The sequence below is a fragment of the Mobula hypostoma genome, chromosome 11 (assembly GCF_963921235.1).
Source record: "Mobula hypostoma chromosome 11, sMobHyp1.1, whole genome shotgun sequence".
Taxonomy (NCBI): Eukaryota; Metazoa; Chordata; class Chondrichthyes; order Myliobatiformes; family Myliobatidae; genus Mobula; species Mobula hypostoma.
Window position 1 is genome coordinate 73,747,483 of NC_086107.1, and position 17,260 is coordinate 73,764,742.

A 17,260-nucleotide genomic window follows, 5' to 3' on the forward strand; every position below is an offset into this window, starting at 1 on the left:
CCATAGGCATTCTACAAATGCTCTCTCTTGTGGTCCAGCGCCAACTAGATTTTCCCAATCTACCAACATATTGAAATCCCCCATGACTATTGTAACATTGCCTTTTTGACATGTGTTTTCTATCTCCCGTTGTAATTTGTAACTCCTGGTTATTGTTTGAAGGCCTATATATACCTCCCACCAGGGTATTTTTACCCTTGCAGTCTCTTAACTCTACCCACAAGGATTCTGCATCTTTTGATGCATCTTTCTAAGAATTTGATTTCATTTTTTTTAACCAACAGAGTCACTCCACTACTTCTGCTTGTCCTTTTGATACAATGTGTATCCTTGCATGTTAAACTCCCAACTATGATCTTTCAGCCACAACTCACTGATGCTCACAACGTCATATCTACCAATGTCTGTGCTACAAAAGATCTCCGCTTATTCTATATACTGTGTGCATACAAATAACACCTTCAGTCCTGTATTCATGACCCTTTTTGATTTTGTCCCCATGTTACACTGCAACTTATTCCACTGACTGCAATTGTGCCCTATCATCTGCCTGTCCTTCCTGAGAATCTCACTACACAGTGCCTCTGTTTGTAAACCAACTGCTCCATCCTCAGCCTATCATCTGGTTCCCATCCTCCTGCCAAATTAGTTTAAATCCTCCCCAGTAGCTCAAGCAACCTTGCCCGCAAGGATATTGATTCCCCTCGAGTTCAAGTGTAACCTATCCTTTTTGTTTATGTCATACCTTCCCCAGAAGAGATCCCAATAAACCATTAATCTGAAGCCCAGTCCCCTGCGCTAGTTCTCAGCCACTCACTGCTGCTCCTATTTCTGAAGTTTTGTGAGAAGCCTTCCTCGCCAATCAGCCGCTCCGGTTAAAACAGATTTCTGGAGTTGTCATCATGAGCTTTAATTAGCCTTCAGTTTCTAAAGGGCATTCAAGCTGAGATGTATTCATGCACAGTGCTCCAGGAAATTCGACACACAGTGGGCAGTGAGCAATGGTCCACAGCTCTTTATTTACTTCATAGCCAAGATCACCTGCAATACATTCATTGGTTCTGTACACAATATTCACACCAAATCAACAAACTTCCACATAGGGTCTTAGGGAGGGATGTGATTCCCTTGTTCCCGTCAGACAACTTTCTAATAGAAACAGTGAAGAAGCTGTAATATAATGCCTCCCCACACAGGCTGGGACCTGCATTGATACATGAACAATCCTGAGAATTATGATCAAGCACTGTTCAGAGACAATCAAAATAAAAGCTCCATGTAATGATCATGATGGAGCAGAGAGAGGAAGTTATCTACCTGATCTCGTGCAGTAACTCTAAGACCAAGAGTTGGGGATGCAGTTTGTAGTGGTATAACAAGCTCCTAAAAGGAGCTGCTCAGTGACATCAGTCTGGAGGCTCCTGCCTGGCCTGAGCTGTCGACACACCCACATAACAACACAGGGCTCCAGGAGCCAATGAATGTGTCAGTGTTCAAAATGATTGTATGGTTCTACACCATGTGCCAGCATCAACCAAAAAACAATCTGCCCCAGGGTCGGGGTCCGGTCCTCTGAGCTCTGACACCAGGTCTGCCGCTACTTGCTGGTCCTCTTGTCCGGCTCGAACAGGGCAAGGATATCGAGCATGGCTTGTTGGAAATGTTTTCCAAACCGGTGAGAATCCTGTGTGAGAGAGACAACGTCACATTTCACAAGCCACTGTACACTCCCACTGACTTCCCCCAGACTCTGGATTCGCCCACAATTTGCAGGCACCAATTAACATGCCAACTAGCACATCTTATAGGGAAGACCCACATGATCACAGGGAAAACAACAGGACTGGAGGTCAGGATTGAACCGGTGAACTTGCAGCTGAGAGTCAGTGGTTCCACCTGCTACACTACTGCCTGGGCTGAATTCCAGCCAGGGGCGAAGGGAAGGGAATCTGCATGTGGGGATAGGGGCTCCATTCTATCCTCCCAGTTTCTCCATTGCTTTTGATCAGATGATGAGACTTTCCAACAAGTGTTTCTTCGTCTTTGGCATGTTAGGCAGAGCTCTCAACTGCACCTAACCCACCTTTGGTCCAAAAGTGGGTTAGATGCATTTGAGAGCTATCAACCCCTTCCTCACCAAGCACAAGGGCAGAGCTTCCCTGGTCATCTTCTTCCAACCCACTAGTAACACAGTAAGTGTAACTTCTGCCACCGTTAAGATGGTCCCACTACTAGACACATCAAATTCTTCTCCCTCTTTCAGCAATCCCAAGGGACCATTCCTTTCATGACTTTCTGGTTCACTCTTCCATTTCCATAACCACTCTCCTCACAGCAAGCAACAAGAGCACAAGCAACACCTGCGTCTTAACTCTTACTATCCCAGTGTCCCTGGACCCAAACTCTCTATCCAGTGAAGTAATTCACCTGTAGTTCTTCCAATCTAGATGTAATGCTCTGGTTCACATTTTTACTGTTATGCTGTAGGAGCTGCTGTTCCGCTTTCAGCCTGTTTGGGTTATTGTTGATGTGGAATGTGTGCCATCCAATCAGCAGGAAGCTTTCTTGCTGAGGGACAATAAGGTTGGTCTTGGGCTTTTGTTCGAGAGGAGAGGAAGAGAGAAGACGCTGGGGAGCATATGATCCGGTGGGAGACCCGTTTGTTTGAGATGGATTACAAGCGACGTCCGGAAGGTGGTGGGTGCTTTCACGCTGACCGAGGGCCCAACACGTGAGAGACAGAGAAGTTCAAGATGAGCTCTAACTTGTGCATATTTGACTGTTTAATTAGAATGGGCCCTTTTCTTTTTATTGTTCTTCACTAACCCCTTAGTTAAGGTTCATAAATATAATTCCTTTAATCGTATGCAGTGTACTATCTGTTATTTCTTGGCACTAATTTATAACAGGGTAGCAAATTACACAGTATCCACACAAACCAGGCTTTGGGTGGTACGAGCTGTCTCAATCTCATGAGTTTGCCGGGACTTGAGAGTGTCTTTCGTAGACTTACGCAGCCAAGGAAGCTAGGGTGTTTCATAGACTACTATATTCAGTGCTCAGTGTACACTTCTCCACGTTACTGATGGCATGACCATTTTGTGGAGCACCTACAATCTGCCAGTAAGGCTACTAGTCACCTGTCAACTTAATTCATCCACTCTAACCTGTCTGACGCCTCAGACATTGTTCTATTAAGTGCACTGTAAGCAGCCCACCATCTCTCGTTGGAATTTAGCACTCACTTCAATAATTTCAGATAACCAGAGCCAGCCAGCTGTGATGAAAGTCATTGACAAACAGTCTTTATTTCTCCACTGATGCTACCTGATCTGCAAAGTATTCACAGTATTTTCATTTCAGATTTCTCATCTGCCCTGTCCTCATTCTTTTCCTCCTGTTTATACCTCTTCTGGACAAATCAGCTGGGATTAATGATCCATCAAAGTGCTGGAGGAGCTCAGCAGACCAGGCAGCATCTATGGAAAAAGAGTAAACAGTCATCATTTCAGGCCAAGACACTTCTTCAGATCCTGAAAAAGGGTCTCAACCCTAAATGTCAACAGTTCACTCTTTTCCATAGATGCTGCCCGATATGCTGAGCTCCTCCAGCACTTTGTGTGTCTTGCTTTGGACCTACAGATTAATGATCCATCACTCTCCTCTTTCAGCTAGCTCCACTGCCTTAGTCAGTCTTGGTCTCCATCCTATCACAGACATTCGCTTTTTAATCTCCATCCCCTACAACTTAAAACACGTTTGACTGTTCACTTTACCAGTTCTGATGAAAGGTCATTGACCTTATGGGTTGACTCTGTTTCTCTCTCCCCAGACGCTGCCTGACCTGAGTGTTGCTCACATTTTCAGTTTGCTATCAAACAGTTTTTTGATGCAGTTTGGTCTTTACCACGTCTCTTGACCCCAGAGTGATCCATATCAAATCCTTGGTACAGGTGTGGACAAAAAGAAGATCTGAATTCCAGAAGGGAGGGGAGACTGCCTGCCCTTGACATCAAGTCAATGTTTTATAAAGTGTGGCATCAAGCAGCCATGGAGATAAACAAGCTACTGGAGGAATTCAGGGGTTGGGTGAGCATCCGTGGAAGCAGAGGTGGTTGAAGACCGGAGTTCCTAGGTTTTTTTTGTGCTTCAGGTTATAACATTTCACAGTCTCTTGTGTCTCACGTACACTTCACCAGCAGAGTTGGTCCTACACAGTGAAAGGCAGCAGCTACTGGTGGGTGGGACAAGAACAAGGCAGTGACACAGAACCTCACAGGTGCCTGAACAAACGGGGTGCTTGCTGAAGACTGGACCTAGTTCACAACTCTTCAGCTATTGAAGCCGTCCATGCCCACACAGAGCAAGATTATGACCGGCTGATGAGTATTGTGGTAATGCTCACCTCCCACTGCATTCAGTATTAAAGTCCCAAGTTTACAAGGAACACAGCTAGACCAGCCAAATACAAGGTTAGGTCAGAGACTCTGCGTTCTGGGTGGGTGTCTCACCTGACACCCCAAAAGCCTCTGTAGAAGACACGGAGCAGGAGGAATATTGTAAATATGCCTGGATGAGTAAGGCTCCCACACTTGTTTCAATACTTTGCTCAGTGCTTCCATCCCACTGATATCTCCATCTACACATTGCTGGATTTGTCTTCACACCCACCTTCACAGACACTGCCCACAATCAAGTCCATGTCCCAATCTGATGGGCACTCACACCTCAATATTAACATTAATTAACTTCACCATGACCTACCCCTTGACACACCAACCCCACCACCATATCAAGCATTCACCTTCCCAACGAGGGGACACTTACTGTCTCAGGGCTGGAGAATTTACTTGAAATGTGCATGTTGATGAGATTTTCTCCGACCATGATGTAAGAAACACCATAGCCATCGTCAGCAACCTGAGAACACACAGATAGACAATACATCACGGAGTGCTTTACCTCAGTTACCACAGGCTCCACTTCCACCAACCTAGAAACACCTCATGCTCACTAGTGTTCTCATTTCCCCACTCTACCAAATCCCACAAATACCTCTCTTCCTGTCACAGCCTCTCCCCACTATCAGCAAAACCCCAACATCCCCTTTCCCTCTGTCCGTCATCGATCTCTCGGTATCCTCTAACAGCTCCACCATCACCTTTGTAGCCTGAGTCTTGTCTCTCTTGTCCTTTTTATTTTTGCACTGTCCACGCCTCTCACACAGTTCCAACCTCCCTATACCCTCCAGCTCACCCAACCCCATCCTGCTCCATCTGTTGTAACCCTGTTTGGTCAGCCCTTCACCCACTGCCAGGTACAGCCCGCTTAGCACCACACATTCGTTCCCATAGACCCTCGCATCTCACTGATCACAGCCCCTCCCGGTTCAGGACAGTGACAACAGAGCTAGTTCAAATATCCGTCCCTGCTGCCCGACACACTGAGACTACTGCCACTGTGTCTGGGTCCTATAAACCTCTGCCATAACAGCGCAGTGCGGGGCAGGGGGCCAGACTAACTTCACACCAAGACAAGACTCACCGGTCCAAAGCCTCCGCCACTGGACACGTACTCAGGGTACCGGTTCAAGTCAAAGAGGTCAACTTGCTGGTGTGGAGTCTGGCTGGTGGAGAGTTTCCACGGCTCGGATAAGACCTGCAAGACAGGAAAGGCACGGAATAAATTACAGAGGGGGTGAAATGGAGCTACCAGTTTGTGGGTATTGGGTGAAGTTGGAACGGGGAAGAGGCTAAGACTGGAGAGGGGAGCACAGAGCCTAGGTACTGGAACAAAGGGAGAACAGAGACTGGACTGCAGGGAAGTGGAGAGACAGGGGGGACAGATCATTGAATGATAACGATAATCACAAATCTTGGCCTATTGTCATCTCCTATTACAATTCTTCCTTCAATATTTTACCTCTTCCATTTATCACCTATCTTCTCACATCATCCCACCTCTCATCTTCACCATGAACTAGTGTCACCTATCACCTGTTAACTTGTAATTCTTCCCCTCCCCACCTTCTGCTCCCTTCCTTTCCAGTCCTGATGAAGGGTCTCGGCTCGAAATATTGACTGTTTATTCTCCTCCATAGATGCTGCCTGACCTGCTGAGTTTTGTCTGGGAAGGCACGTTAGGAATGAAGGCAGCAGTCAGAGGGAGGGAGGTCAGACGGGTGCAGTGAGTATAGGAAGACAGTAAATGAATATGGCTGAAGTGCTGGGACAAGAGGGAGGGTTTTTGATTATTGGGATCTCGTCTGGGACAGAGGTGACCTGGCCCAGGTGCATCTTGACTCGGGGGGGGATGAAATATCAAGGCGGTGGGTTTACTGGTGTCGCCTGGGAGGCAGAGGTTAGGATGCAGAATGAGAGCACAGCAAGAAGAGACGCAAGTCCAGTAGGCAGAGCAGACAGAGGCAGGGGACGTTGGATGCAAGGACCCTGAGAAGTCAGAAAGATGAGTGCAGATCAACACGTGGGATTGCAATAACGTTGCAGTTATGGAGGCATGGCTTAAGGAGGGGTCGAGCTGGACAACTCAGTGTCCGGGGCGACAGGAGACACACACGGTGACAGGAGACACACACGGTGTCCGGGGTGACAGGAGACACACACAGTGACCGGGGCGACAGGAGACACACACGGTGACAGGAGACACACACAGTGAGCGGGGTGACAGGAGACACACACGGTGACCGGGGCGACAGGAGACACACACGGTGACAGAAGACACACGCGGTGTCCGGGGTGACAGGAGTTACACACGGTGACCGGGGCGACAGGAGACACACGGTGACAGGAGACACATGCGGTGACAGGGGTGACAGGAGACACACATGGTGACAGGAGACACACATGGTGACAGAAGACACACACAGTGTCCGGAGCGACAGAAGACACACACAGCGACAGTAGACACACACGGTCTCCGGGGTGACAGGAAACACACACGATGACAGGAGACACACACAGTGACAAGAGACACACACGGTGACTGGGACGACAGGAAATACACACGGTGACAGGAGACAAACGTGGTAACAGGAGACACATACGGTGACTGGGGCGACAGGAAACACACACGGTGACAGGAGACACATAAGGTGTCCAGGGCGACAGGAGACACACACGATGTCCGGGGCCACAGGAGACACACACGGTGACAGGAGACACACACGGTGACTGGGGCAACAGGAAACACACACGGTGTCCGGGGCGACAGGAGACACACACAGTGACAGGAGACACACACGGCGACCGGGGCGACAGGAGACACACACAGTGACAGGAGACACATACGGTGACTGGGGCGACAGGAAACACACACGGTGTCTGGGGCTACAGGAAACACACACGGTGACCGGGGTGACAGGAGACACACACGGTGTCCGGGGCGACAGGAGACACACACAGTGACAGGAGACACACACGGCGACCGGGGCGACAGGAGACACACACAGTGACAGGAGACACATACGGTGACTGGGGCGACAGGAAACACACACGGTGTCTGAGGCTACAGGAAACACACACGGTGACCGGGGTGACAGGAGACACACACGGTGTCCGGGATGACAGGAGACACACACGGTGTCCGGGATGACAGGAGACACACATGGTGACCGGGGCGACAGGAGACACACACTGTGTCCAGGGTGACAGGAGACACACACTTTGACAGGAGATACACACAGTGACCGGGGTTACAGGAGACACACACGGTGACTGGGGTGACAGGAGACACACATGGTGACCGGGGCGACAGGAGACACACACTGTGTCCGGGGTGACAGAAGACACAAACGATGACAGGAGACACACACGGTGTCCGGGGTTCCGGGATACACACACGGTGACAGGAGACACACGCGGTGTCCTGGGCGACAGGAGACACACACGGTGACCGGGGCGACCGGAGACACACAGGGTGACAGGAGACACATACAGTTTCCGGGGCAACAGGAAACACACACGGTGACTGGGGCGACAGGAAACACACACGGTGACTGGGGCGACAGGAAACACACACGGCGACAGGAGACACACACGGTGACCGGAGACACACACGGTGACCGGAGACACACACGGTGACTGGGACGACAGGAAACACACACGGTGACAGGAGACAAACGTGGTAACAGGAGACACATACGGTGACCGGGGCGACCGGAGACACACACGGTGACAGGAGACACATACAGTTTCCGGGGCAACAGGAAACACACACGGTGACTGGGGCGACAGGAAACACACACGGCGACAGGAGACACACACGGTGTCCGGTGCGACAGGAAACACATACGGTGACAGGAGACAAAAGTGGTAACAGGAGACACATACGGTATCTGGGGCGACAGGAGACACACACGGTGACAGAAGGCACATGCGGTGTCCTGGGTGACAGTAGACACACACGGTGACAGGAGACACACACGGTGACTGGGGCGACAGGAGACACACACGGTGTCTGGGGCTACAGGAAACACACACGGTGTCAGGAGACACACACAGTGACCGGGGCGACAGGAGACACACACGGTGACAGGGCTGACAGGAGACACACACGGTATCCGGGGTTCCAGGATACACACATGGTGACAGGAGACACTCACGGTGACAGGAGACACACGTAGTGTCTGGGGCGACAGGAGACACACACGGTGACAGGAGACACACTCAGTGTCTGGAGTGACAGAAGACACACACGGTGACCGGGGCGACAGGAGACACACACGGTAACAGGAGACACACACGGTATCCGGGGCGACAGGAGACACACACAGTGACCGGGGCGACAGGAGACACACACGGTGACAGGAGACACACACGGTGTCCGGGGTGACAGGAGACACACACAGTGACCGGGGCGACAGGAGACACACACGGTGACAGGAGACACACACAGTGAGCGGGGTGACAGGAGACACACACGGTGACCGCGGCGACAGGTGACACACACGGTGACAGAAGACACACGCGGTGTCCGGGGTGACAGGAGTTACACACGGTGACCGGGGCGACAGGAGACACACGGTGACAGGAGACACATGCGGTGACAGGGGTGACAGGAGACACACATGGTGACAGAAGACACACGCGGTGTCCGGGGTGACAGAAGTTACACACGGTGACCGGGGCGACAGGAGACACACGGTGACAGGAGACACATGCGGTGACAGGGGTGACAGGAGACACACATGGTGACAGAAGACACACGCGGTGTCCGGGGTGACAGGGGACACAGACGGTGTCCAGGGCAACAGGAGACACACACAGTGACAGGAGATACACACGATGACTGGGGCGACAGGAGACACACACAGTGACAGGAGACACACACAGTGTCCGGAGCGACAGAAGACACACACAGCGACAGTAGACACACACGGTCTCCGGGGTGACAGGAAACACACACGATGACAGGAGACACACACGGTGACCGGGGTGACAGGAGACACACACAGTGAGAAGAGACACACACGGTGACTGGGACGACAGGAAATACACACGGTGACAGGAGACAAATGTGGTAACAGGAGACACACACGATATCCGGGGCCACAGGAGACACACACGGTGACTGGGGCAACAGGAAACACACACGGTGTCCGGGGCGACAGGAGACACACACAGTGACAGGAGACACACACGGCGACCGGGGCGACAGGAGACACACACAGTGACAGGAGACACATACGGTGACTGGGGCGACAGGAAACACACACGTTGACAGGAGACACACACGGTGTCCGGGCCACAGGAGACACATACGGTGACAGGAGACACATACAGTTTCCGGGGCAACAGGAAACACACAGGGTGACTGGGGCGACAGGAAACACACACGGCGACAGGAGACACACACGGTGTTTGGTGCGACAGGAAACACACACGGTGACAGGAGACACACACGGTGACTGGGACGACAGGAAACACACACGGTGACAGGAGACAAACGTGGTAACAGGAGACACATACGGTGTCTGGGGCGACAGGAGACACACACGGTGACAGAAGGCACATGCGGTGTCCGGGTTGACAGTAGACACACACGGTGACAGGAGACACACACGGTGACTGGGGCGACAGGAAACACACACGGTGTCTGGGGCTACAGGAAACACACACAGTGACCGGGGCGACAGGAGACAGACACGGTGACAGGGTTGACAGAAGACACACACTGTGTCTGGGGTGACATGAAACGCACACGGTGACAGGAGACACACACGGTGTCCGGGATGACAGGAGACACACATGGTGACCGGGGTGACAGGAGACACACACTGTGTCCGGGGTGACAGGAGACACACACTTTGACAGGAGATACACACAGTGACCGCGGTTACAGGAGACACACACGGTGACTGGGGTGACAGGGGACACACACAGTGACCGGGGTGACAGAAGACACAAACGATGACAGGAGACACACACAGTGACAGGAGACACACGCGGTGTCCTGGGCGACAGGAGACACACACGGTGACCGGGGCGACCGGAGACACACACGGTGACAGGAGACACATACAGTTTCCGGGGCAACAGGAAACACACACGGTGACTGGGGCGACAGGAAACACACACAGCGACAGGAGACACACACGGTGTCCGGGGCGACAGGAAACACATACGGTGACAGGAGACAAACGAGGTAACAGGAGACACATACGGTATCTGGGGCGACAGGAGACACACACGGTGACAGAAGGTACATGCGGTGTCCGGGGTGACAGTAGACACACACGGTGACTGGGGCGACAGGAGACACACACGGTGTCTGGGGCTACAGGAAACACACACGGTGACAGGAGACACACACAGTGACCGGGGTGACAGTAGACACACACGGTGACAGGAGACACACACGGTGACTGGGGCGACAGGAGACACACACGGTATCCGGGGTTCCAGGATACACACATGGTGACAGGAGACACTCACGGTGACAGGAGACACACGCGGTGTTCAGGGGCGACAGGAGACACACACGGTGACAGGGGACGCACACGGTGTCCGGGATGACAGGAGACACACACGGTATCCGGGTTTCCAGGATACACACACGGTGACAGGAGACACACACGGTGACAGGAGATACACGCGGTGTCAGGGGCAACAGGAGACACACACGATGACAGGGGACACACAGAGTGACCGGGGTGACAGGAGACACAGACGATGACAGGAGACACACATGGTATCCGGGGTTCCAGGATACACACACGGTGACAGGAGACACACGTAGTATCTGGGGCGACAGAAGACACACATGGTGACAGGAGACACACACGGTGTCAGGGGCGACAGGAGACACACACGGTGACCGGGGCAACCGGAGACACACATGGTGACAGAAGACACACACGGTGACCGGGGCGACAGGAGACACACGCGGTGTCCGGGGCGACAGGAGACACACACGGTGAACGGGGCAACCGGAGACACACATGGTGACAGAAGACACACACGGTGACCGGGGCGACAGGAGACACACGCGGTGTCCGGGGCGACAGGAGACACACACGGTGAACGGGGCAACCGGAGACACACATGGTGACAGAAGACACACACGGTGACTGGGGCTACAGGAAACACACACGGTGACAGGAGACACACACAGTGACAGGAGACACACACGGTGACCGGGGCGACAGGAGACACACGCGGTGTCCGGGGCGACAGGAGACACACGCGGTGTCCGGGGCAACCAGAGACACACATGGCGACAGAAGACACACACGGTGACTGGGGCGACAGGAGACACACACGGTGTCCGGGGCGACAGGAGACACACACAGTGACAGGAGACACACATGGTGTCCAGGGCGACAGGAGACACACACGGTGACCGGGGCGACAGGAGACACACACGGTGACAGGAGACACACACAGTGTCCAGGACAACAGGAGACACACACGGTGACAGGAGACACACACGGTGACCGGGGCCACAGGAGACACACACAGTGTCTGGGGCTACAGGAAACACACACGGTGACCGGGGCGACCGGAGACACACACGGTGACAGGAGACACATACAGTTTCCGGGGCAACAGGAAACACACACGGTGACTGGGGCGACAGGAAATACACACGGCGACAGGAGACACACACGGTGTCCGGGGCGACAGGAAACACACATGGTGACAGGAGACACACACGGTGACCGGAGACACACACGGTGACTGGGACGACAGGAAACACACACGGTGACAGGAGACAAACATGGTAACAGGAGATACATACGGTGTCTGGGGCGACAGGAATCACACACGGTGACAGAAGGCACATGCGGTGTCCGGGGTGACAGTAGACACACATGGTGACAGGAGACACACACGGTGACTGGGGCGACAGGAAACACACACGGTGTCTGGGGCTACAGGAAACACACACAGCAACCGGGGCGACAGGAGACAGACACGGTGACAGGGCTGACAGAAGACACACACTGTGTCTGGGGTGACATGAAACGCACACGGTGACAGGAGACACACATGGTGACCGGGGCGACAGGAGACACACACTGTGTCCGGGGTGACAGGAGACACAAACGATGACAGGAGACACACACGGTGTCCGGGGTTCCAGGATACACACACGGTGACAGGAGACACACGCGGTGACCGGGGTGACCGGAGACACACACGGTGACAGAAGACACACATGGTGACCGGGGCGACCGGAGACACACACGGTGACAGAAGACACACGCGGTGACCGGGGCGACCGGAGACACACACGGTGACAGAAGACACACACGGTGTCCTGGGCGACAGGAGACACATACGGTGACAGAAGACACACACGGTGACCGGGGCGACAGGAGACACACACAGTGTCTGGGGCAACAGGAGATACACACGATGACAGGAGACACACACGTTGACTGGGGCGACAGGAGACACACACGGTGACAGGAGACACACACGGTGACCGGGGCGACAGGAGACACACACGGTGTCTGGGGCTACGGGAAACACACACAGTGACAGGAGACACACACAGTGACCGGGGCGACAAGAGACAGACACGGTGACAGGGCTGACAGGAGAAACACACTGTGTCCGGGGGGACATGAAACACACACGGTGACAGGAGATACACACACAATGACCGGGGTGACAGGAGACACACACGGTGACAAGGGGTGGCAGGAGACACAGACAGCGACAGGAGACACACACGGTGTCCGGGGTGACAGCAGACATACACGGTGACAGGAGACACACACGGTGACTGGGACGACAGGAAACACATACGGTGACAGGAGACAAACTTGGTAACAGGAGACACATACGGTATCTGGGGTGACAGTAGACACACACGGTGACAGGAGACACACACGGTGACTGGGGCGACAGGAGACACACACGGTGTCTGGGGCTACAGGAAACACACACGGTGACAGGAGACACACACAGTGACCGGGGCGACAGGAGACACACACGGTGACAGGGCTGACAGGAGACACACACGGTATCCGGGGTTCCAGGATACACACATGGTGACAGGAGACACTCACGGTGACAGGAGACACACGCGGTGTCAGGGGCGACAGGAGACACACACGGTGACAGGGGACGCACACGGTGTCCGGGATGACAGGAGACACACACGGTATCCGGGGTTCCAGGATACACACACGGTGACAGGAGACACACACGGTGACAGGAGACACACACGATGACAGGGGACACACAGAGTGACCGGGGTGACAGGAGACACAGACGATGACAGGAGACACACATGGTATCCGGGTTTCCAGGATACACACACGGTGACAGGAGACACACGTAGTGTCTGGGGCGACAGGAGACACACACGGTGACAGGAGACACACGCAGTGTCTGGGGCGACAGAAGACACACACGGTGACCGGGGCGACAGGAGGCACACACGGTGACCGGGGCGACAGGAGACACACACGGTAACAGGAGACACACACGGTATCCGGGGCGACAGGAGACACACATGGTGACAGGAGACACACACGGAGTCAGGGGCGACAGGAGACACACACGGTGACCGGGGCAACCGGAGACACACATGGTGACAGAAGACACACACGGTGACTGGGGCGACAGGAGACACACACGGTGTCCGGGGCGACAGGAGACACACACAGTGACAGGAGACACACATGGTGTCCGGGGCGACAGGAGACACACACGGTGACCGGGGAGACAGGAGACACACACGGTGACAGGAGACACACACAGTGTCCGGGACAACAGGAGACACACACAGTGTCTGGGGCTACAGGAAACACACACGGTGACAGGAGACACACACGGTGACCGGGGCCACAGGAGACAGACACGGTGACAGGGCTGACAGGAGACACACACGGTGACCGGGGCGACAGGAGACACACAGTGTGTCCGGGGTGACATGAAACACACACGGTGACAGGAGACACACACGGTGTCCGGGATGACAGGAGACACACACGGTGACCGGGGCGACAGGAGACACACAGTGTGTCCGGGGTGACAGGAGACACACACATTGACAGGAGATACACACAGTGACCGGGGTGACAGGAGACACACACGGTATCCGGGGTGACAGGGAACACACACAGTGACAGGGGACACACACAGTGACCGGGGTGACAGGAGACACAGACGATGACAGGAGACACACACGGTGTCCGGGGTTCCAGGATACACACACGGTGACAGGAGACACACACGGTGACTGGGGTGACAGGAGACACACGTGGTGTCTGGGGCGACAGGAGACACACACGGTGACAGGAGACACACGCGGTGTCCTGGGCGACAGGAGATACACACGGTGACAGGAGACACAGACGGTGACCGGGGCGACAGGAGACACACACGGTGACAGGAGACACACACGGTGTCCGGGGCGACAGGAGACACACTCATTGACAGGAGACACAGACGGTGTCCGGGGCGACAGGAGATACACACGGTGACAGGAGACACACACTGTAACAGGAGACACACACATTGACAGGAGATACACACAGTGACCGGGGTGACAGGAGACACACACGGTATCCGGGGTGACAGGGAACACACACGGTGACAGGGGACACACACAGTGACCGGGGTGACAGGAGACACAGACGATGACAGGAGACACACACGGTGACTGGGGTGACAGGAGACACACGTGGTGTCTGGGGCGACAGGAGACACACACTGTGTCTGGGGTGACATGAAACACACACGGTGACAGGAGACACACACGGTGTCCGGGATGACAGGAGACATACACGGTGACCGGGGCGACAGGAGACACACAGTGTGTCCGGGGTGACAGGAGACACACACATTGACAGGAGATACACACAGTGACCGGGGTGACAGGAGACACACACGGTATCCGGGGTGACAGGGAACACACACGGTGACAGGGGACACACACAGTGACCGGGGTTACAGGAGACACAGACGATGACAGGAGACACACACGGTGTCCGGGACAACAGGAGACACACACGGTGACCGGGGCGACAGGAGACACATACGGTGACAGAAGACACACGCGGTGTCCAGGGTGACAGTAGACACACACGGTGACAGGAGACACACACTGTAACAGGAGACACACACGGTGTCCGGGGTGACAGGAGTTACACACGGTGACCGGGTCGACAGGTGACACACGGTGACAGGAGACACACACGGTGACCGGGGTGACAGGAGACACACACGGTGACAGAAGACACACAGGGTGACCGGGGCGACAGGAGACACACATGGTGACAAGAGACACACGCGGTAACCGGAGTTACAGAAGACACACGGTGACAGGAGACACACACGGTGTCCGGGGTGACAGCAGACACACATGGTGACAGGAGACACACAGGGTGACCGGGGCAACAGGAGACACACATGGTGACAGGAGACACACAGGGTGACGGGGGCGACAGGAGACACACACGGTGACAGCAGACACACGCGGTATCCGGGGTGACAGGAAATACACTCGGTGTCCGGGGTGACAGTAGACACACGCGGTGACAGGAGACACACACAGTGTCCAGGGCGAAACGAGACACACATAGTGACAGGAGACACACACGGTGACCGGGGCAACAGGAAACACACACGTGACAGGAGACACATACGGTGTCTGGGGCGACAGGAGACACACATGGTGTCCAGGGCGACAGGAGACACACACGGTGACAGAAGACACACACGGTGACGACGATGACAGGAGACACACATGATGGCCGGGGCTACAGGAGACACACACGGTGACAGGAGACACACAGGGTGACCGGGGCAACAGGAGACACACACAGTGACCGGGGCGACAGGAGACACACAGTGTGTACGGGGCGACAGGAGACACACACGTTGACAGGAGATACACACAGTGACTGGGGTGACAGGAGACACACACGGTGACTGGGGTGACAGGGGACACACACGGTGTCTGGGGTTCCAGGATACACACACGGTAACAGGAGACACACATGGTGACTGGGGTGGCAGGAGACACACACGGTGACAGGAGACACACGCGATGTCTGGGGCGACAGGAGACACACACGGTGACAGGAGACACACGCGGTGTTCTGGGCGACAGGAGACACACACGGTGACAGGAGACACACACGGTGACCGGGGCGACAGGAGACACACACGGTGACTGGGGCGACCGGAGACACACACGGTGACAGAAGACACACATGGTGACCAGGGCGACAGGAGACACACACGGTGTCCGGGGCGACAGGAGACACACACAGTGACAGGAGACACACACAGTGTCCGGGGCGACCAGAGACACACACAGTCACCGGGGCAACAGGAACCCACACGGTGTCCAGGGCGACAGGCGATGCACACGGTGACAGGAGACACACACGGTGACAGGGGTGACAGGAGAGACACACCGTGTCTGGGTGACAGGAGACACACACGGTGATGGTTGTGACAGGAGACACACACGGAGATGGGGTTGACAGGAGACACACACGGTGACAGGAGACACACATGGTGACTGGGGCGACAGGAGAGACACACGGTGACAGGAGACACACACTGTGTCCGGGTTGACAGGAGACACACACGTTGTCCGGGGTGACATGAAACACACACGGTGACAGGAGATACACACACAATGACCGGGGTGACAGAGGACACACACGGTGACAAGGGGAGGCAGGAGACACAGACAGTGACAGGAGACACATACGGTGTCCGGGGTGACAGCAGACATACACGGTGACAGGAGACACACACGGTGACTGGGA

General features: G+C 54.6%; 1 protein-coding gene across 1 annotated transcript in view; it reads right to left on the reverse strand.

Moving 5' to 3' along the window:
* Window positions 1-984: 984 nt before the first annotated feature.
* Window positions 985-17,260, reverse strand: part of LOC134353474 (carnitine O-palmitoyltransferase 1, liver isoform-like) — a 138,551-nt gene continuing 122,275 nt past the window's right edge. Inside the window, exons 8-10 of the mRNA XM_063061477.1 lie at window positions 5,545-5,658; window positions 4,828-4,920; window positions 985-1,684 (exon numbers count right to left, since the gene is read on the reverse strand). Of these exons, the coding sequence (XP_062917547.1) occupies window positions 1,598-1,684; window positions 4,828-4,920; window positions 5,545-5,658 (294 nt within the window). The 3' untranslated portion in view covers window positions 985-1,597. The remainder of the gene's footprint in view (window positions 1,685-4,827; window positions 4,921-5,544; window positions 5,659-17,260) is intronic.